The sequence below is a fragment of the Osmia bicornis genome, chromosome 6, assembly GCF_907164935.1.
Source record: "Osmia bicornis bicornis chromosome 6, iOsmBic2.1, whole genome shotgun sequence".
Classification (NCBI taxonomy): Eukaryota; Metazoa; Arthropoda; class Insecta; order Hymenoptera; family Megachilidae; genus Osmia; species Osmia bicornis.
The window spans coordinates 4,329,101-4,351,934 of NC_060221.1; the positions used below are offsets into that span (position 1 = coordinate 4,329,101).

The window sequence follows — 22,834 nt, forward strand, 5'->3', positions numbered from 1 at the left end:
ACTGTTATGACATGTAAATACTTCTTAAATTCACAGAAAATAATTTGATCAACCATTATACTAAATGCAAAAATAAATATTTCATATTTAGGCCCGCATTTTTTAACATTTGAATCAACTTTTGATTCAACCCAATAAGTTCAATCCTGCTTATTTTGAAAATTTCTTAATACTGAGTTTGGAAAGAGCCAAGCCAACTTCTTGCACAAAGTCATATGTGATAATATGTAGAATAAGGAATTTTATCACTTATAATAATTTCTCTCTTTTTCTTGAATAAGTATTACTGAACATTGTTTAACATTGGTCTGTGTTCTTAATATAAAATGGAATAAATTTTTATTTTAAATGATGTGTAATTACTACTTAAATTCACAAGTTCTGTGTAGATATAAATATTTTCATATAGTTTTTATTTTTAGAAACTGACGAATTTAATATTTTTCAGAAATTAACTTAATTAATTATAACGTTACAACGATCATTTTTGCAAACTGTAAATATTAAACATACAAAATGTTCACAAAGTGTAGATTATATAAACTAGATTATATACTTTTTGAAGATTAAGACTTTATTGAAATCAATAATGATAAGAAATTACAGTTTATAATAATGAATCAGTGCATTTTGTGTAAAGGTTGATATTTATTTTAAACTAAATTATTGTGTGATAAATATTTTGCATACATTAAAAAATGTTATATATACCACATATTTCAAAAAGTATTCTCTGCTTCTTTCTTTTGCTATATTATATCCCCTACTTTATTTTAAAATAACATTTATATTTTTTTAATTCAGTAAATATCTAATAAAATATACAACTGAACTTGAATTTTATATATTAAGTTATTCATAAAATTTGTTTCGTTTAACTAAAAATAAATTTATACTAGTATTTGTGTAAATGATCTAAAAGTGTTTCCAAAATACGATAGAGCAAATATACTGTTTAACATATTTGTAATGTTTGCTTTCTTTTTTTCTTTAATAAAAATATAAATGTATCTTATATTGAATTGTTTGTTATACTGTAGGATATAAATGATAGAAGTATGGACACTTGTGATCACCTAGATCTAAATCAATCAATCTGATATGTAAATGATGTTTTGTTATTTATGCTCTTTAAAATATGAAATACTCTTACAAAGGACAATAGTTTCGAAAATATATTGATAATCATATTCTGAAAGAACTATCTTAGTTAATCACGTATGACATAGCCAGAAGATAAGTATTACATTGTACGAAATTTGGCTTCAGATACATTTCAAAATATGTATTTTATCTTCATGGATTCTTTAATATTCATTATCAGAGATTAGTTTCAATGAAACAGTTATTTTTTTGTATGCCATATTATTTCTTCCAAAATATAAGTATTGTTGGCTTGGCATTGTGAACAGACACACCTGAACGTTTTGGAAATCCATACACGTTATTTTATAATCGGACTGCATTAGAATGGATATACACCAAATGCTATATTAAACTATGCTACGTTGATATTGTTTGGCGACAATCACTTCAACTGGACCTCAATGTATATGATTGTGCAATCATTCTATTTCTCTACTATTTTATCTCAAGCACACTTAGGTACAAATTGTGATAATCGAAATCTGATTATGCAGTAGGAAAGACGAGTCGTGCTTGAGTAAGATGTTAAAAATTGGACGCTGTATATTAAATAGATAATTATAAAATACAGTAGCTGTCGCTTGTGGAAGGTATGTTGCTTCTTAAATAGTTTAAGCAAAATCAGACAATCGGTTATCGGTTACCTAGTTTGTTAATGTTAATCATTAATTCGTACTAATTAATTTCAATTAAATTTACTAAAAAAATATTGTGTTTGATACCAGTCTTTAAACAGAGTTAGGAATTTCCATTTAAATCTAATGAATGAACAAAGTATAAGACACGTTCATTTCTCAGTTTGTAATTCTAAATATTTAAGATGCATACAAGATTTTATGATGTATTTTCTTTCCCTTAATGTATTATTTTAGTAAATTTCAATATATTTTGTTATAAAATATTCGATGTATATCTAAAGCTGTAATGAAAAATATGTTTATCTATACAGGATGTCTCAATTTTTTAAGAAAATTGATGCATTATACCTAACTCTGTTTTTTTTTTTTCTTTTTTAAGATCAAACGTATATATTACCTCTAGACAAATCAACAAAAAAAAAAGAGTAAATGAGCTTTATAAGAGCGGCATACCAAGCTTAATTTATCAATCCGTATAACCGATTCTATTTCCAATGATGAATTTCTTAAAATTATAATAAAGACTAACAGGATTTCATGATATCATACATAAATATATACAAACACTTCATCTCTTATGTCAACAATAATTCTGATAACTGTTCGTACTAATATCATACAAATATATATACATATATGTATGCATGATGTGTGTATGCATATGTATGTACATATACACATACACATTCATGTATCAATAATTAAGATACAATATTAATTTTTAATATTAGAATACTCTTCAACATTGAACGCAACAGTTGCATTTTAAATACAGAATCACATGCCAGTCCATTGCACCTTATGCTGATATAACACTACTGTGTATAAATATTATACTTTTTACTAGTTGCGAAAACTATGTCATTACAAGTCACTTTCCACCACTTTTCGAAGGAAAATTTAAATAAACTAGCTTCAAGACAAAACCTTACAACTTGCGATTCGGTCTGGAAGTACAAGACAAAAAAAAAAATAAACTCTTGACAATAAATTACTATTTTCTTAATAAATTGATTAAATTTAATTCATACAATAAATAATTAAACTTTCAGTCTGAAGTGCTAAGTGATGTTATACGAGCAATAAAATTATGAAAAATTAGTGCTATGTACAATTTGCTTCATAAAACGTGAAATTAAAAAATTCAATAATCTAAAACATTTTTTCAAGAAATTTAAGGGTCATACCTCCTCGAAGTATGATTCGAAATAATTGTTAGTTCAATGATCATGAATAATACCTATATTACTGCATAAATATTGAAGATGGAGGTGATATCAAATACATATGTACATAAAAATTAATTCCTTCCAAGATGTAAACAATAACGAAAAGAGTGTTATCTTGCAAATTATAACAATCTAAATGGCATTTCAAAAAAGGGACAAAATTTATAACGATTTATTTACAATGATAAGCAAGCTTTAGCAACATGAATTATATCTATGCAAGTCGCCATCTTTCATGGTCTGCAGGGAGCAGAAAGGCCGGAAGGTGAATAAAAAAACCTTTACTGACCTCAGCACAAAGAAGAGGCAAGAAATAATGGAAGACCTTAAAGATTCTAGAAACCCTGAAAAAGACAGGGTACTTAATTCCTGAAGGAAGTTCAGCACCAATGAATGGTGAGAAGGAAACAGAGGAGGACTATGAGTCTCTACAAGAAAAGAAAGCTCGCCTGAGTGTTTATGCTGATTACTAATGATCAAGAAAATAATTTTCAATGTTAAATGTTACTTTCTGCACGATTCGATTTTACAATTGTTATATACAAAAGAAATTTGTGTGCTAAAGCAGTAGAATTACGTTACAACGAAGACATTTATATTCTACTAATATGCATCACTTCAGACGCATGCACTCTTTATGCACTTTGGCTTGTAAAATAAATATTAAATAAATCAGATTTCCATTATAATAATTTTCCTCGATAATAATATTCACTGTACATTACCATAATGTAGAAAATCCTTTAATATAATTAAATTGTACCTTTTGGCATCTTGGAAAAAGGTCTTTGTAATTTCAATAACAAACATAGTTAGTAAAATGAATGATTACGTTCCTTTAGAAATTTCCTTCGAAAGATGGTGGTATCATATACTTCCTGTTTACAACTATTTCATCGATACGACAACGAATTCAATCAATTTCACCGTTGATTTTTCATTCCAGTCCACTGTATTATTTTGGCACTATCTGTCTTTGACTTATCGTGGTCTTTTTTTCTTTTGGCTAATAGATATTTCTGTACTTTTTTTTTTTCTGAGTATTCTCTTTTTTCTCTACACTTGTTCACATCCCTGTGTGTATTTGTACTAAAAATCCGATTCGATATTACGTTCAATAAAATTTCTATGTTGTTTATATAGTACGCATTAGAAACCGTGCAGACTTGGCACTTGTATAACACCTAATCCAGCCTTGTATAATCTATGGAAGATGTAAAGCTTGATTTGGCATCTAATTCACACTGTACTCGCGCTCTTTTTAATTAAACTGATCGAACTTTGGATCTTCGTTGGTGATTGGCACATGATATGATCGAAACATATCCGAGTCTGTGGTCACTTTCATGGTGGTATAGGCTCACCATCGTTTGAGGAAGTTTCACCTCCGCTGATCACTTGACTTGGAATTGTCTCGGGTTCCCATTGTCCTACTTTACTAGGATCTTTCTCGCAAAGTCTTTGAGCCAACATCTGTAAAAATTATTTTAATGTCTCATTTTTTTTTTTATCTGCCTATAATAGTATCCGGGACGTGTTCATCGTTGGTAAGCCTATGAGCAAAGGAAATGAATCAAAGAAATATAAGACATTTGAATTCGTTACATACCTGAAGACTAGTAAGACTATTATCACAGTCGGTCGTATCGATGTCATTCAAATTGACACCAGACCTTTCCATTTCAGCGTATGTCCCGAATGGCAATTTACCTAAACATTCTAATTTCATAATATGCATTTTGCTACGAAGATGTTTCGCCAAGTGACCGTGTATCCTGAATGCTATTTTACAGTCGGTACATTTGAATGGTCTTGGATTGCTGGTAGTCGCAGCCCCGAACGTCGAAGTCATACTGACCTGTAACACGATAATTGAAAGTTCTAAAATTGAGAATATACCGATTAGTTTACGCGTATACATTTGAATGTTCTCTTCATCCACCTTATTGTGATGTGAAACAGATCTCTCGTGTTTTGTCAAATGACCCTTGGTCCGAAAAGATACCGCGCAACTCTCGCATCTAAATGGTCTCTCGAAGTAATGAATATTGATATGCAACCGTAACTGACTAGGTTTGCTGAACACCTTGTTACAAATAGCGCATACACTTTTCCCATCTTCAGTCACACTGTAACTACATTTGTTAGATTCGCTTCTTTCGGCGAATGTTATTTCCTTCAGGTAAGCAGGTAACACGTGCCCTTCGGCGTCCGGTTTCCATTCTCTCCCTTGTATCGGTAACCTTTCCATCGTTTGAACGATCGTTTGCAGCAAGACCGGTTCCGAGACGGGGGTTAAAATGTCCGTTGGTCTAGCTCTTTGCAGTACAGGGACGGGTAATGATTGTACAGCGGCTTTCGTTGTAAGATCCATGGGCTGGGAAGAAGTGTTTCGCGAGTCTTGTTCGCTTTTGTTTATCTCTATTTCAGGACATTCCTTCTTCGACGATTGAATCACGGTCGTCCTTAATTCTTCCGGGGCGGTTCGATTCGAAGGGAAATAATAACGATGGGACAATTCGTTTCGCACGACGGTAGTCTCTTGGGTGCTGGCGATCGTTTGGCTACTTATGGGCGCGCTGGTTACGGTCACAGACACGCTCACCGATGCCGAGGTCGTGGAAAACGTGAGGGTGTAAGGGTAAGTAGTCGGCCTTCCCGATGGCAAAAGTCCTGGCAATCTGTTCGCATTACGTTGCGATAAACTCAGCAAACTTTGTGCCACTTCCTGTTCCTCGCTACCAGACTCCTCGCTCTCCTCCCCCTCGCTCTCATCCTCTTCGTCCGAGGATTCCTCGGTGTTACCACCGGCTGCCAAACGGGCAATCGCTTCCTTATCGATATTTTCGTCGCAAACTATCGTTGGTACCGGAACGACCCCCAGCTCGACGCATTTCTTGTAATGAGCCTTCGACTTCATGTGCTTCGTAAGGTTGCCCTTGGTTTTGAAACTGAACAAAGAAAACGATAGGATGTTTTTAATAACGATTAGCAACTATGAGATCCGAAAAACATTTAGGATTGATTCATTATATATTGATAGGAATTCAAAAAGAAAAAAAGATAAGGAAAACAATAAAAATGCACAAAAAACCATAACGACTACATTTATGGCCGCTGAGCGTTAATAGTAATTTATAAGTGAAATGATTTCATACAAACTAAACGCCCACATATGTGGTCAAGGACGTCAAGATGTTAAAATATAATCTCACCCAAAAGCGCAGTGCTTGCACGTGTACGGCCTTACATCTGTGTGCGTTCTGATATGTTTCTTCAACATGGATGGCTTTTTACAACGAATACCACATTCCTCGCAAACGTACCGACCTCGACCTTGCAGAGAAAAATAGAAATAGAAGTTGAATTACAGCCCCAATTACAAACTATAATTTTAGAGAAAAATTCATTTTCCTCACCTCTGCCCCTGACGTAGGTGTAATCTTCATTACTCTCAAATCCTCCATCGAATATCTTGACTCTCTTCGCTTTCTCTTGCATATCACCGTCGAGACCGCTATCCGGACTCGTCGGAGTGGTGGGTCTTTGAGAGGAGTGCGTCAAAATATCCTCCTGCTTTTTCCAAGCGGTGGTGTAATTAAACGATCTGTGCCTCGAGTCGTAATGCGCCATATCGACGTCCGGCGGTGCTTCCTCGCATATCTTCCAATTCGAATACATCGATAAACCGTGTTGCTGGGTGACGTACATGGGCTGCGGTCTGTTCAGAGTGCAATAAAACACTCTGGTCGAACATTTCAATCCCAGATACGTATAAGCGTGCCCGTTCAAGTAGAGTTGCCCGTACGATTTCTTCGGCCGAGGGGTTTCCGGGCTGATCAAAGGAAGGGTGTTCGCCGTAGGCGTGATACCGTGATGCTTCTTCGGGGTGAAGGTCCCCGGCTTCAACGGCAACGAGGTGGGTCTTAAGAACTTGCTCGAATTGGTCTCCTCCGTCGTAACGTCGCCGTTCTTCGGCGACCTTGCCTCGGGTTTGCTAATTAAATCTACGGAAGCTCTGTTTGGCACATCTGTTTTCGAGGTATTATCTACGTTGACGAGCACCATCGGCGACACGGGATCGGGCTTAGCTTTAACTCCGTTGAAACCGTAATACTCGGCCTGCTTGCCTCTGGTCTCGCTCAGACTCGCCTTCAAACGTCCGTTCTCCAAGCTCGTAGGAGAATCATATTTCGTCACCGTATTGTGTCCCAGAGGATCTATCAACACCCTGCCAGGTTCTACGTCGTTCCACGACAACAATCTCTTTCTACTCTCGGAAGACTCCTTTGGCGAACATCGAAGTTTACTGTAGGAAACCGAGGAAGCGACCGCCGAGTCGACGCCGTTCGAATATGCGAAAGTTTTCTCTACTTTCGGACTTCTGTCGTACGAGAATTCCCGCCTGTCTCTAAGACCCTCCATACCCTTGTACTTGATAGCCATGCTGTTCTTGATATGACGATCGAGCTCTACCTTCGTAACCTCCACGACAGACGGTACTCCTCTTCGGTATTTCTCCGAAGTTTCTACCTTAACGCTAGGAACTTTCGGGCTGGTCAGTCCAGCCTTCGAAGGATCGTTGCCGGGTGTCTTGAAGCCGAGCTTGGAGTCCTTCGCCGGACTTGCGAGGTCCAGAGGTTGGCCCATCATCGACGCGTGCGCGGTGGACATCGGTCCTGGGATACCGGGTACGCTCGGTGTTTGGATCTTCACCGGACTGGCTAGATCCAAGGGTTGAGGTATCATGTGGAGGCCAGGCAGACCTGGTATCACTTTGTATCCGGCTTCGCCCGTCGCTATGCTAGGGGATATGTCTATGGTCGGTTGCAGAGTGTGCGGTCCAGGCATGCCAGGAACGTAAGGTATTACTTTACCTCCGTGAAGTATGCTCGTGATACCTGGCTGGGGCAGAGTCAACGGATTGTAGGCAGTGATACTGGTCAAGGGATTCAGATGAGGCTCCATGTAATTGTAACAGGACATGCTGGGCGCTATGTTCGGGGTTGATATGTTCGGTATGATCGGCGCCAACATCTTTGGCGTGTTCGGCAAAGATATGGAGGAACTGGGCGTACTGGCCGGAGTGCCAGGCGGTTTGTGCACCATGGTGCCACCCGAGTGAAGACCGGACCTGACTACGATGGAAGCGGTCTCCGAGGTGACGCACTTACTGTTCACGATGTGCTCGCTCGTCGGTGACTTGGTCTGTCGCGGTTCGATCCTCATCGTTTTCGTTTCACCTGTGTTGTCAAGTATCCTCACCTCTCCGCCGAACATCTGCAACGAGTTCGGCCGTGGGTACTTGCTGAGCTCCTCTAGGGATCTTAACGTAGTGGGCACGGATTCGGGTCTCTGTTTCTTCACGGGTGGCGTGTACGCGTCCACCAGTCTGGTGTTCCCCAGAAGCGGTCCAGGCGAAGGTAGAGGTTGTAGGGTATTGTAATAATCGGAAGACTTTGAATCGAACTCGGACTCTCTTTTGTCTATCTCCAAGGGATACTCCCTACGAGGACTTAAGCTACCTTTACAGTAGTATCTACGGTGGGCGTCCAGATTATCGATGCTGGAGTAAGGGATATTACAAGCGGGACAAAGATAATTCTCGTTCTCGGCGCTACCTTCCTGACTCGAATTCTGATTCTTCAGCAACAGGTCCTTGATTATCGAACCCTCGGAACCGTTCTGGCAATCTCTGTCCTCCGTGAACGTCTCGCTGTAGCAACGTTTCCTCGAGGAGAATTCATCACCGGAGGAGAGATTCAACGGTTGATCGGACTCTTTCATCTCCACTAGACTCTGCTGCCTCTGAATCAGCTTGTGAAGCCGCGGATCTACCGCGTCGACGATCGCCTGATTATCGGTTATAATTTTATCGATGTGCTCTTGCACTTGCTCCGGATTCGGTTTCGGGGTGACGACTGCGGTCGTCGAGGAAGAACTATTAGTGGAAGAAATGGAGGATAGGGAAGACGTTTCGATATCGTTATTCACGCATTGAAGCGCCGTGTGAAATTTTGGCTTGTAGATTTTCCCGGTTTTAATGGTTTTCATGGTGGACACAGTGGAGGTGGGCGTCGAAGAGGGTGGCGGCGGTGGTGTGCCAGTACCGTTGCTCGCGCTATCCGACAGGCTTATGTCCGAGTCCTCTGATACCTGTGACAAAGTATTTTACATGGTTATCGTTTATTTTACACGGGCTCTGTTATAGAAGAGATACGTTAAACTGAATAAATCATAGCCGTACCTTACTGGCATCACCACCCTCCATCTTCAGGGCATGAGCACGAGACCTGCAGTGTTTGTAGAGATTCGATTTTGTTTTAAAGGCGAAACCACACGGCACACAAGGATACGGCCTCTCGTTCGTGTGAGCCCTAATGTGTTTCTGCAGGACACTTGGCTTTGCGCAGAGTAGCCTGCAATAAGGGCATACGTAGCCGCTTTTCCTCGACTCCGCGGCGGGGTCTCCATCCACGGACTCCGGGGACGCCTCGATCTTGATCGGATCTTTAGGCGAGTCTCGGAAGTCCTTGGTCGTGTCCTTCTTTTTAGGTGGCTCCAAAGAATCGTTCGTAACCGTGGTATCCTTCTTCGGCTCCACCTTTGGCGTGACCTCGGTTGTCGCCATCTTTTTGAACTTTTTATGCAGGTACTTTTGCTCGCCATCGTTATTGTTGTTGTTGTTATTGTTATTATTATTATTGTTGTTGTTGTTGCTGCTGTTATTGTTATTCGCCAACTGTGGGTCTGTCATCGCCACAGTATGAGTCTCTGAAGAACAGAAATGATCCAGCTCGGTTAGAAAATACAGTTTTTTTTTCTTTCGTTTAATTTTAATCGATATTAATTCTTAATTGATGGATTGTGAAGTGAGTGAACAATTTTATCATAAGAAATTTGACAAAATATTATCGTTAACGTATCTCTAATGATTGACAGATTATGTTACATTATGAAAAGCAGACTCAACAATACTGCATAAAGCTGTACGAATGCCAACAGCGAAAAAGAAAGATGGTTCGTCGAAGAAGGTGATTCACAAACAGATCCCAACTGTTTTCCGATATTGCACGCGAATCAACTGGATTGTTCCAAGAATTCTCTTTACCGAGAACATTATAACGAATCCAACGCGATGAACGAAGTGCCAAGAATACAGTGAAATATTTTATGTTCGGAAATTTCAAAGAAACTCTAGGTACCATATACCGGGTAGGTAATGGAAAAATTTATCGAAACGCGAGGAACATGAATCTTTTTACTGGAATTTTACCTAAGTGATGGAATAATAAAATCGATGTTTACACGAGGGGAATGAAAGGGTTAAGCGAGTATGTTTAACACGTAGTTATTAGATCGTTCGATATTCAAGGCCTAAAACGTCATTCCTGCAGATTTATGCAAGAATCGCGTTACGAAAGCGGAAGGAACCGAGTTCAACAGTTCAGATCGTCGCTTATGTGCGAATAAGACTTTCCTCTGATTGAATTACCATTTATAAGTAACTGGCTCAAATATTGTTCTCTGCTCGTTATTTAATCGTTAAAAAATTATTCAGAACGTACAGGAGTAGCATAAATGTTTCAAAGATCGTCATATTGATTTACAATCACCTTCTGTAAAGTCTAACATAATTTGATGACATAAAAATATCGCAAAATGGAACTTATGATGCATCAATTTAAAGCTTGAAGTATCACGAAAATGACTACATAAACGCCTTATGAATATTCTTAATACAAAATGGTGTGTCGCCGGTTACAGTAAACAACGACCGATTTGGAAAAATACAAATTCTTACACGATTTGATGACATACCTATAAAAGTGTTACAAAATAGCATTCGTTCTATATTTTAATTTCAATTATACTTTCACCATTTTCTCGTCTAAAAGGATCTTTTAAATTTTCAAAGTATCGTCCATTCAGCTGCACTCTTTGTATGACTCGTCTATCGGAATGGCGCCGATTAGGAAATCGTTGTTTGTAAAGTAAAGGCCGCAGAAGCACCCAAGAAACGTGTCTGTGTACTCACGATTACGGTAACGCGTCAACGTGATAGCTACACAGATACCGACAGTTCAAACATCTAGTCAGACGTAGTAGAAGCGATAAGGGACAAACTATGACATTGTTGCAAGTCACGATATTGTTCGCAGCTACAGAACAGAGAAGCTGTGACTGGTGAAATTTTGTCAATAGACTATAAAATAGATAGCAGATTGAAATATTGTTTTTACTACGCGGAGTGTCCTATGTAATTGGGTCAAATTGTAGTTTACAAATGGTAGATCACTGCACGTGACTGTACAGCTGGAGGCAACGTAAGCTTTCTTTGGATGAGAGGAAGTGTGGGGCAGTGATGGGCACATTGGGTGACTTAGGGAGGGATCATGGGCATCAAAGTGGGGTATGGGGAGGAAAGGGGGGAAACTGCAAATTTTTCAATTAGTCAATCTTTAAATTTAGAAATTTGGGAATTTAAAAACATGGTAATTTGGTAATTTGGGAATTTAAAAATTTGGTAATTTGGGAATTTAGAAATTTGATAATTTGGCAATTTGAAAATTTGGTAATTTGATAATTTGGTAATTATAAAGTTTAGAAATTCCAGATTTCCAAATAGAAAAATAATTAGGGCAAAAGAAGGAGCTTCCTATCATTTCCCTCTGGTCCCAGGGAGAGTTTAACCAAGAACCTTCTATCCTCCACAAAAACAAATAAAAAAGATTTATTTGAATCGGATTCTGTGCTTAAAATAAATGTAACTTTATTTAATTATCAGTTGAAAAATGTTTGCTATAAAACCAATTTATTATACATTCCGTAGAAATGAAGCATTTAAATGTTTAAGATAGAAGAGAAATGGAAAACAAATTATATAACCATCGTGAAATTTCAAGCAGATGTATATTTTTCAAAACACACTACTTTATAGCTGTAAATAACTTCGCTTCTTTCCTGTTCTTTGAAAACATGAAAAATAGAAAACACATTCCTTCTTTTCAGATCCAAATATAATTCGAGCAACGTAAATAAATTCTTTCTAGTTTAGCCCAGTCGTGAATTAGATTATGCAAATTCATCTGCTTTGTACACGTGAATCGTTTTCCATTTTTACAATTCCTTTTTTTAAACTGTTATTGTGCTCGACATCTTGCAAACAACGGTGCCTTGGAAGTTGAATAAATTTGTTAACAGGAAAATGAAATTTTGTAGATTCTCGTATAATGAAAATTTTATAAATATTGAATTTATAGGGAATTTCGAGATATATTGTAAAATGATATCATATATACAGAGAAAATCCTTTCTAAACAGATGCACACTGTCTCGGGTTACGTGGAATGAATAGCGTTCGCAGCTACATCGGGCCTTCAAACCGGAAATCCAAAGAAGCGAATGAAACGACAACGATGCCGTTCTTCAACGAATTCATTCTGGCACACGTAAACCGTTCCCTTCCGCAACCATGCGATACCAATGAAAAATTATCACACAGGATGTTTTATTTTTTCTGCGCTACAGCCTGCATCAGAAATAAAACATCTCTTACAGAATTCGTCTACAATTAATTAATTAACATAAAAGTATCACAAAATAATACTTATCATACATCAATTTGAAGCTTAGAATTTCATAAAAATTATTATATAAACATTTTATGGCTGATTGCCAATTGTATTAAACAATGACCAATTTTGAAGGATATAAAGTATGATGGAATTTCATGACAGAAAATTATTGCTAATTAATATTTACTTTATACAGTCATTTTCAGGAGATTTCAAACTCAAAATTGATATATCATAAGTGCTATTTTTTAATACTTTTATGTCATGAAATTGTCATTTTTATATTACACTCTTAATATTATACCAAAACTATCATTTCTTTTCTTCGATGCTAGATAATTAAAAAAAGAAATTAATAAAAGCGAGATTTATTTCTACTGTTATTGATAGAAGACGACCGCAGCCGTAACAATGAAAACACGATCAATTAGCAAAGTTCGATCGTCCCGTTAATAATAGGACCGTTCATTGTCGAAGTCATTCAACTTGTAATTATTCCAGTCTAATAATTGCGACGACAAGCGTGGAATCACTGCGCTAGAATTAGCATGGAAGTGATAAGAATGAAAGAAAAATGTCGAACGATGAGTAGCAGTGACACACGAAGGCTGTGCTCTCTAGATAAAGCTCGATTTCAAGAAATGAAACGTAACTCGTACGACAAACCATCAATTACGAGCCATGAATAGACCGTTGAAATGCAACTTGTACATTGAACGACAGTGGCCATCGGTCAGGCCTTGCAATTTGTTAATCGTACGCGTTAGGTGTGTCAAAGGTTGATTCAACTTTCCTTCAATTCATCGCATTCGTTATGCAGTAAAACTTTGATAAATCGTCACTCAAGGGACCGAGAAATTTTGACGACTTAAACGGAGTAAAAACCATGTTAATTTTAAAATGATGAGGAAAGGAAAATATCCGGAGTGACGACTTATAGAGGTTCTTATTTCCTTCGATTAATTTGTCGAACGTTTTTATTGCGAAATGCTGGGAAAATCCTGGTACTTTCGTAGAATTCAACAAGGAAAACAATTGATAATCTGTGAATTCTTAGAGCGTGGAATCATTGAACCCATTCGTTACGGTCTGAATTGTATATTTAATAATTAAAATTATATAATTTTATTTGCAATAATTTTTAATTCCACGCTTCCTTGAATAATAAAGTTATTCATTCCGAAAATATTTCACAACCTGCACGGGTTTTGTGTTCCTTCGGATGGAAACGGAAAGAGAGAATGTTAAACAATTCTTTTAGCATGATAATAAAACCTAACTCTAGGGTAATCAATTCATTTCCATTTACGAATATGAGTTCCGTGAAACGTTTAAACGTTTCAAGGAAAAGTGGAATGTTTTTATCTTCCTAATATTTCGATCTTCCAAGAATCTTAATGATGACATTAAATGAAACGTATCGACTGAATTTATTCTCGCAAACAGAATATCAATTTCCATATGCATCTCGGTAACAGATATTTCTACATATGTTTATTAAATTAATTTATATCATTTACATTTATATCGTGTTAAACATTTTTCAGTGATAATAAAAAAAAAAAAGAAAAAAAGAATGACAGTATTCAATTGATTAAATTACTTTTTTTCAAGCAAAAAAAAAAGGAACAAGGCAATAATGAAGATTTTTCAATGCTTATTAAATTCGCACGTGCAGCTCTGTGGTGAAAATAATTAATTCAAAATGTTGCGTCAATATCTTCTGACATTTGATTTTGTCTTTTTCAAAAGAGCGTGTGAATCATACTCTTAATTCAACTTTATATTTTAATCAGACATTAAAATTCATATAACGCCTAAACACATTATCGCACGTGTCCCAATCGATGCCATTTTTCATTCGTATTTTAACATATAAAATAAAATGAATAACTACATCCTACATTTATATACCGGGTGTTTTGTTAAGTTCTTAATAGGAAGGAGTATATTTAGCAATGGAAACTGTCATTCGTAGTTTGATCATCTGATTGAGGATGTGTTATCTATTAACACGTTTCGTGCCACGTGAATTTTAAGCTGTGTAGTATACGTTTAAATCATAATTATTGATTGGAATAAAAATGAAAATTATACTGTATTCGTTACGTTTTCATATTGGTCAATGAAACTTGATAAAAAAAATTGTTTTATTCAATTACGTGCAGAATTTTAAAACGTAATTTTACCCTACTGACTGAATAACACCGATCTGCATAAAGTGTAATTTTAACCAACCGGCTGTCGATGTGTTAATTAAAATTGTACACTCGCGCGCATAGCAGGCCTCTTTCGGTTAATACACCTGACGCAATTAACAGTTTAAATTTAACAAACTTAAAGAAATAACTTGGACGAAGTTAAATTTGACCATGCTATGGTATTTAAGTGTTAATTGAAAAAGGCCAACTATAGTTTGTCACGTGTTACGCGTTACACAATTACGAGTATTCATCGTTTCCATTACACCAGCGAATGTCCTGCATTCCATCGAAGAATTGAATATGCAATGTTATCGTCCGATTATAGGAAATCGTTTCTATTAACAGCATATTGAAAGCTTTCAATTCGAAGAATTTCATTCAATCGCATTTTCATTCATCATCGATAAACTTTATCTAAATTCGAATTACTTCCATTAACTAGGGCAAAGATTAGTAATGCCGACCCATTCGTATAATTTTCTTATTTTTTTACTATACTAAGATTGGTCATTTTTAAAATTATCCAATCAGTAAATAATGCACCTTTACAGGTCCATAATTATACACTGTACTGTACTGTACAGTTGCATGCAACATAGACTTTTCTTGGTTAAGAATAAGCGTAAGGGGAAATGTCTCCCACAGAGCCACGTGCGGAGGTCTCTCTAGGGAGGCCTTCCCCTACAATATCATTTTCCCTAGATAGGCCTCCCTGTTTAATACTGTACACCTAATAAATAAACTTATAACATTAAAAACCGAGTAATACAATTTATATTCCATCGGATAAATTGAGAAAAATCTGAACGTTAAGGGGTTAAATTGTATTTCGATCGTTTCGTACGATCCTTTTTTCGAAGCCATCATTGTTGACGATTCGTACAGTGCTGCCGCCAGGCAGTAAAACGGGAGATTCCCGCGACAGGCAAATGAGTCACGCGTACGAGCTGGCTCTCGCGTCTGACGTAGCGTCCTTCCTCTTTCCTCGGTCAGACAAACCGACACTCTCATCCAACGCTAGTCTGACGAAGCGCCAACAATTCCCCTTACCCTGCACGCGTCTTCGCCATGCGGAGGCTCACACGGAGACGGTCGCCAGCTCCCCGCTGCGTCCCCGGGAGACGACAAGAGACTCGACTTGACTCGGTTTAGCTCGCCTTGCCAACCACGAGGAAACCCCGAGGAGCCACCTTTCCCTCTTTGCACCGCCTACCGGCTGTTTACCCGGCTCTTTCCCCTCTACCATCCTCTGGTAACCCTACTTCTGCAGCCGAAGCAGTAAACTCGACGGAGATTCGCGTCGTTCCGAGTTGCGCCGCTTCGATGGAGCGGTGAACGGGTGATTAGGTCACGCACCCCGTGCGTCGCCGTCTATCTGCCCTAGGCCGTTCACGGCCGTGTGTGTCCACGGAATTCCCCGTTGTTTTTCGAGAGCCACGGATCTCCTCTCTCTACACCTATTATACCACCACTCTCAGACCACGCTTTTCTATATAACATATATACCGTGCAGCGTTAGAATGCACCGCTCTCGTGATTCACGAGGTTCATAGTTTATTCCCGTACAACGTTTCGACCGACATGTACAGCTCGGTACAGCGAGATCTTCCTTTTTGGTTAAGGGTTAAAATAGAGAGAAGAGCCTTCTACTATTTGTTTCTGGTTTCTGGGGGAACTTAAGAAAAAATTCCTATACATTTTCTCCTTAAAGATTATCGTATCTCTGGTATGGTTAGATCTATCCAAATCGATTTCAATATGTTAATCGAGGGGAAATTTAGGTTATACATTGTTCTATATATAATTTTGTAAATTTAGTTAGTAGGTTAAGTTTAATTTATGTACTTTGTAATATTATAAAAGTTGACACAATAAAAAATCTTTCCAACATAAACAGTTTCCTGCAAACGCAAATACTATAAACGACGATTATGAAGAGTGGTTTTACCAGGAAATTTCCACAATGGTTAAAGACACTCAAGTATGCTGGTAGATTACCACTGGACATTAAAGATACTCCACAGATAAAGCAGTGGCTAAAAATAAAGCACGTTCCTCGTTTCGCGATTTCGTCAATAAAAATGGCATTTCTTTTACATACTGTAATATCATATTTCATGATATCTCAAATAAAACTATGATCAGAGAAATCGCCATTTTATAAATTAATAATAATTGAAGCTTGCAGGAGTAACCCTTTAACACTGTTGACCTTTATTTTTTCACATGGTTCTATAAATAATTGATAGTTTCTATCGCTCAGATTAGTTTTTATCATTTGAAAACTTTATATAGCCAATGTCTGTAAAATCCATTGCTGTTATTAGCGATACATTGACAATGTCCAATGGTTAAACAATCCTTTAGAGACTGATTGCACTGTTTGCAATAAATTTACTTGTAGAGTCTAGCCATGCAGAAAATTCAATGGTCGTAAAAATTCCAGATATGTATCAGATCGTGTTAATGAGTTTCTCCTTTAAGTAATCTCTTTTATTTATATTTTATCAAGCGGAACGTCAATGCAAACAGGCGGAAACTTGTAAAACAGCTTTGCAATACTTTTTTAAAATCTTTCTATGATCCTTAACGAATATCTTTTCCTTTCTAAACTCGTACGTAATTTCACAAAATATGAAATCTCATTCCGAAGAAAAGTTCACGTTTTAGGAAAGCGGAAATATAAGAGAAACGAGAAGAATTGTGTCAATCCGTTGAAGCCGTCAAAGTTATACGACCGTTAAGCAGTTTCGACGAAAAGGAAAAAAGAAAAAAGTGCATTCAACTCTTTTAAGCTTGTTACAAGATCGTAACCTCTTACGGTATCTCTCAATGAATCTAACAGGGTCCTTCAGATTTACGATAAGGAAAACTCTTGGTTTTTTACATAGCAATCAATTACATGGCGCTGTACAAATTGGATGTCGTGTAATTGGCAATGCAACAGAAGAAAATTCACGTACAATATCAATCATAGTGTCCGTTCGTCTAGTGAAAAAGCACTGACTTCGGAGTACAAGTTTAACCGCAGCAAATATCATAAATCTAATTATTTAATAAAAGCGTTAAAATAATTTACATAAACATCTGATAAAAGTTTTAGAATATTCAATAATTTATTTGAAATTACAAAATACACTAGACGAACGGACACTATGATTGATATTGTACACGCGCGGTCAAAAGAATTCCCTAGGGAAAAAATGGCGACATAAGGGAAGCAGGAATTTTCAAAATCTGAATTCGAATGATATTGATGTTAAAAGTCATTTTTAATTATTGAATATTATAAAATTTAGTGTATAATAAATTTTCCCTAAGGAAGTTATGTTGTACAGCAGGTCTGCACGATCTGATGCCCTATGGGGCAATTATTTCGACGCCTAACCTGAAAGAGCAGTTGCCATATGGTAAAGCAACGCTCCTACGAGAAACCAGTGACCACGTGTGACTTTTAGCAGACTACAGTGTTACAAATGTCAAACGTCTCGAGTTAGAAAGAAATCGAACGTCGAAAGAGCAGGAAAGAAAGTAAGCAGCCTACCACTCCTTTTAACGGCTTCTGACATCATGGCTGACGATCGTTGCCCGAGGCTCTGCCCACGGGCAACGCTAACTACCTACTATCCGAAAGGTAACAGTTGTACACGTTTCCCGTGGAGAATTTCGAAAATGTTTAACATACTTCTTTGTTAACTTTGCATTAATACGTTCCCCTTTTAAGGATTTTCTTTAATTATTTATTAATCGACGCTATCACCATATGGTGAATGAAAATGTTAATTTGTGATAATTTAAAAATAATATCATTACTATCGCATTGTTCTTGGTGTCGATTTCTCTTTAAACAGTAATCAGTTTTTAAAAGTGAAAAATAGAAAAAATCAAACGGCGATGGAAAGTAGGTTAACATTGAAAGAAACGTAGGAATTTCATAGTAGGCTGAAATACAAAATGGAGAATTCCAAGAATTCCAGTTGATTCGGTATAATTTCAGTTTTATACGGTGCTCGGAGATCGGCCGTTCATGTCACCTACAAGAATGGTGCGTAGCTTAGGTATCTTTCTGGTGTAGCATGAAAATAGCCAAGTGTACTTGGAATATCGCGCGGCCTACGCATTAGGCATGCTACAACGGCGTTCACCAAGCGTCCGCACAAGCGCGAGCAAGAACACAAGAGAGAGAGAGAGAGAGAGAGATTGCCCGATTCCTGCGGGAAGTGGGGGAATACGTACGAGGGAAGACCGTTGAGGAAAAAGAAAGAAACAGAGTGCGAACAAAGAAAAGGATAAAATATCAAGAGGAGGGAGAAAGGCCGCGGAGTAGAGACAGGTAGATAAATGTGGTCTACGGGTAGGAAGGTAGAGGACGGACGACGCCGTTGTCGCCTCGTGTCTGTTCAGTGTACCGGGTCAGAAACGAACGAGGGAACAATTGCGAGAATCAGCTGCAGAGGGGTAAAAAGAAGAGAAAAACCGGAAGAGAGGAAAACTAAAAAAGAGGATGGTAGAGAGCAGGTAAAAAGGGGATTAATAAAGATGAGAAGCAGAGTACACTGGCCAGCGTGGTCTTCCCCAAGGAAGGAAGATTCTACCACTCGGTTTACGAGGGTACACTGATCAATTTGAAGAAAATTTTGCAGATTTAGAAAGTGATATATGATAAGAATAACTTTCACTTTTGCTAAGGGTAAAACGAGTGCCGGAGCTTCCTTCTGTACTGTCTTTTCCCTAAGGAAGACCAGCATGCTTGGTGCTATAGAAATAGTATGGACAGGAAAGATTTGAGAAAGTTTCAGATATCTGCTTTTTATATGGAGGGTGATTTGTAAAATGTTTCATTTAAAATCAGCGAGCCCAAGTTGGGTCCCTCCTCTCGTTGTCAGTGTCTTTGTCTGAGCGTAGCTGTTCCGTGTCTGAACGGATAATATAAAGCAACCTTTATACGTAAGAGAGAGATATGGCAGGAGACAGGAGACAAGAGCGATTCATGAAAAGGAAAGACAGGATAAGAGAGGGGGAAGAAAAAGAGGGCGAGACATAAAGAGAGAAGGAAAGAGAAAGAGATAAGAGGTTAAAAGAAGAGAGGAATAGCTCCATGGTTCACCTGTCGTCATGGCAACGCCGCTTCGCCGCTCACTTGTTACTCTATCGGCATAGCTCGGCCCTCGGTCCTCTCGCAGCCTCCGCAGGAATACGAACGCGAGTCACGATCCATGGTGGGACACAGAGTCGCGACTCCTCTCTCGTTATCCACTTACCAGCGCGTCAATCTGTTTGCTATGCAAATCCCGTCCGACCGGTGCTGACGTAGACGGCAACACCAACGCAGAAACGGGTTCGTCAACGATATCTCCTACTAACACACTTAACAGCGAGCAGTTAGTCATTGCCCGCGAAGCACACACGTAGAAAATATAATTGGCTACCACGACGGACCACGCAGCAATTCCACACGGGTTCTCCTTTTAGCCCCACCACTCTCTCTGTTCGGCAACACCGATATCGAGTCCACTACACAACTCTGTTACCACTACGAATACTATTCTGACAGAGATATTGCTGTTGCGTTACTACTACAATTACTACTGCCAGCAGTAATATATATCACCAACACACTAACGTCACCGTATCGGTAAACGCACTGCAAACTCCACAAACGAATTCCCCTTACGATTTTACACGGCTCCACGATTCTCGGCCTGACGTCATTGGCGCCTAATCCCGACGTATTTCGCGTACCATTTCATCACGTACTGTCGAACGGGCACCTCATGCCTCTCTTCGTTTCTTTCTTTCTTCAATGAAATACAATACGATGTAACGTGTTACAAGAAAATTTCGAATAGTCTCGATTCGAATATATCACTTTTATCACGTAAATCTTCGTTAGTGTAAACGTGTCGCGTATCGAGCGTTCGATCCGCGCCGTTCGCTCGGCACAGACTCAAACCGCTTTCAACCGCGTCTACTCCGTTATTGCTCATCACTCTTCCTACAACATAATTCCCGTTCGACGCCACTATATACAACTCACAGTTTACACACGTTTCTCTCTATTCACCACCACTCTTCCTATATTTATATATCAACGAGCTTGTTTCTTTTTTTTCCCTACCAAAAGAAAATGGTTGGTAGTTGTGTGGTTGCTTATGTCGCGGAACGGGCGCGCGCTCTCCTACCGGGTCTTCAACAAGTGATCGCAGCAGCAGTAACAGAAGAAGCGGCGGCGGCGACGACGAATCGGTAGCTCGTCGTTCCAGGGTCGTTCGTCGGCGTATAGGTGGCACAGCACGCGCATGCTACACGTCCTGACGGCGTTGTTATTGTTGCGTAACTGGCAGCCCGCTAAGCCGAGTGTGCCTGCTCTGCTGCTGCTGCTGCTGCCAGCAGCCGAAGAGAGAGAGAGAAAGAGAGGTCGAGAGAGCGAGGTAACCAGCAGCCGTGGGTGAGCCAGTGGGCGAGTATCTCCTACGAGAGAGCAGTGAGCGTGCGAGCAGTGCGCCGTCTGGCGTGGCTGACGACAGTCTACTGCCTTCCGAGAACCACGAGGCGATTCCGTGTATCGAACGCGCACTGCCAACCCACCGAAGGGATGGACGCGGACCATCAGAGTGGGGGATCCTTTTCGGACGAGAGGGGAGGGACCGACGGCTGAGACAACGTAAAGGTTTATCCACAATCTGAACAATCATTTCGAGCGCTCTCACTCTGCTGTTACGCTGTTCAATTGTAACGGGTTCAACGTTTTTAACATCCATATGGATTCCTGGCACTTGTAATTGAAATATACAATGATAGGCTGAATACCAGAACACTTGTCCATATTTTAACTGTGTAACAATATTTATGTTTACAAAGGGATCTCCGCATGAACGCCCAACGTAGGCTTCTTTTAGCTAAAGGTAAGTGTAAGGAGAGTAGCCTCCCACCACCTGTCGTTGATCTTGGGAGAGCCCGGAGTGCCAGGTAGAGTATTGTTTCAGTTGCCATAAACTCACGTCACCCGTGACGCGCTTATCTGTATACCTGTTTGATAATAGGTTTTTCTTTTTTTAACGTACATCAGATAGAAAGTACGTGTGGATGGACATTAATACTGTTCGGTATGAGAAAGTCTGGCGAAGAAGCGATACTTGACTACAGAACTATGTAGAATCCTCAGGGACGCACTCTGTTTCACGCTCTTTGATTCGTGCTTCATATTCGTAGATAATAAGCCTATTAACCGTGGCCTTGCGCTGTTGCAGTAATATTTAAATGAAAAATCGAGAAAATACTTTGACTCCGCAACCGTTGCTTCGTCTCGCGTCACGCGTGTTCTCCGAGGTGATTTATTTCATGGATACTGTCTTGGCGTCACCGTATGAACTATGAATGAGCCGTATAACGAGTTTGTTGATTTTTGCAGGTTCATTTTACATCCTTAGCAATTATAATTGATTTTTTCGTTTTCTCTTTTTCTTTCATTTGCAAATAAACGACATGTTCGAACTTCGAATGTTACCAATGAATTTTTACTATAAACGTACGTTATTGTAACGCGTTAATTGGTACCGCTATAACGAAGCATTGCAAACAATTGTTACACCCTTAATACGATTATTAGTTAATGTACTATCATTATCGTGGCTTATCATTGAGGGATAATCAAACATAGGTATGATTAACAGTTATGCCACGTAAACCATAGGCATACTCTCAGTTATGCACCTTAATCGATCGTATCTGATATCTAATACCGCACGGTGTACGTAGTTATTCCATGGTCAATTAACTTCAGGGAAAGATTCCAAACGCAACAAGTTACTTCATTTTATTCATTGATTTCTCAACGTGGTTTATGAATCGATTCAACGCTTTTGCATTTCCTTCTTGGAAGGTGTTGAAATTTAAGACTTCGTATATAATGAATTTTTTATCACGTTTCGTATGAAACGATACCATTTTTCCAGGAACAAGCGTCAATGCACTTTTCTCAATGTATCTAGCGTTAATCCAGTTGGAAGAATGACAGCGATACCTTTCTATTTCCTATT

The 22,834-nt window shown here is 38.5% G+C and overlaps 1 protein-coding gene across 1 annotated transcript; it reads right to left on the reverse strand.

The window, feature by feature from the left end:
- Window positions 1–553: 553 nt before the first annotated feature.
- LOC114874562 lies at window positions 554–21,559 on the reverse strand. Its single transcript, XM_029183951.2, has 7 exons — window positions 19,903–21,559; window positions 9,261–9,787; window positions 6,433–9,169; window positions 6,229–6,349; window positions 4,956–5,964; window positions 4,623–4,871; window positions 554–4,486 (listed from the first exon to the last, which is right to left on the reverse strand). Exons 1-7 carry the CDS (start codon window positions 19,910–19,912, stop codon window positions 4,358–4,360), a joined length of 4,782 nt encoding a protein of 1,593 aa, XP_029039784.1. The 5' UTR covers window positions 19,913–21,559; the 3' UTR covers window positions 554–4,357.
- Between the last annotated feature and the right edge of the window lie 1,275 nt (window positions 21,560–22,834).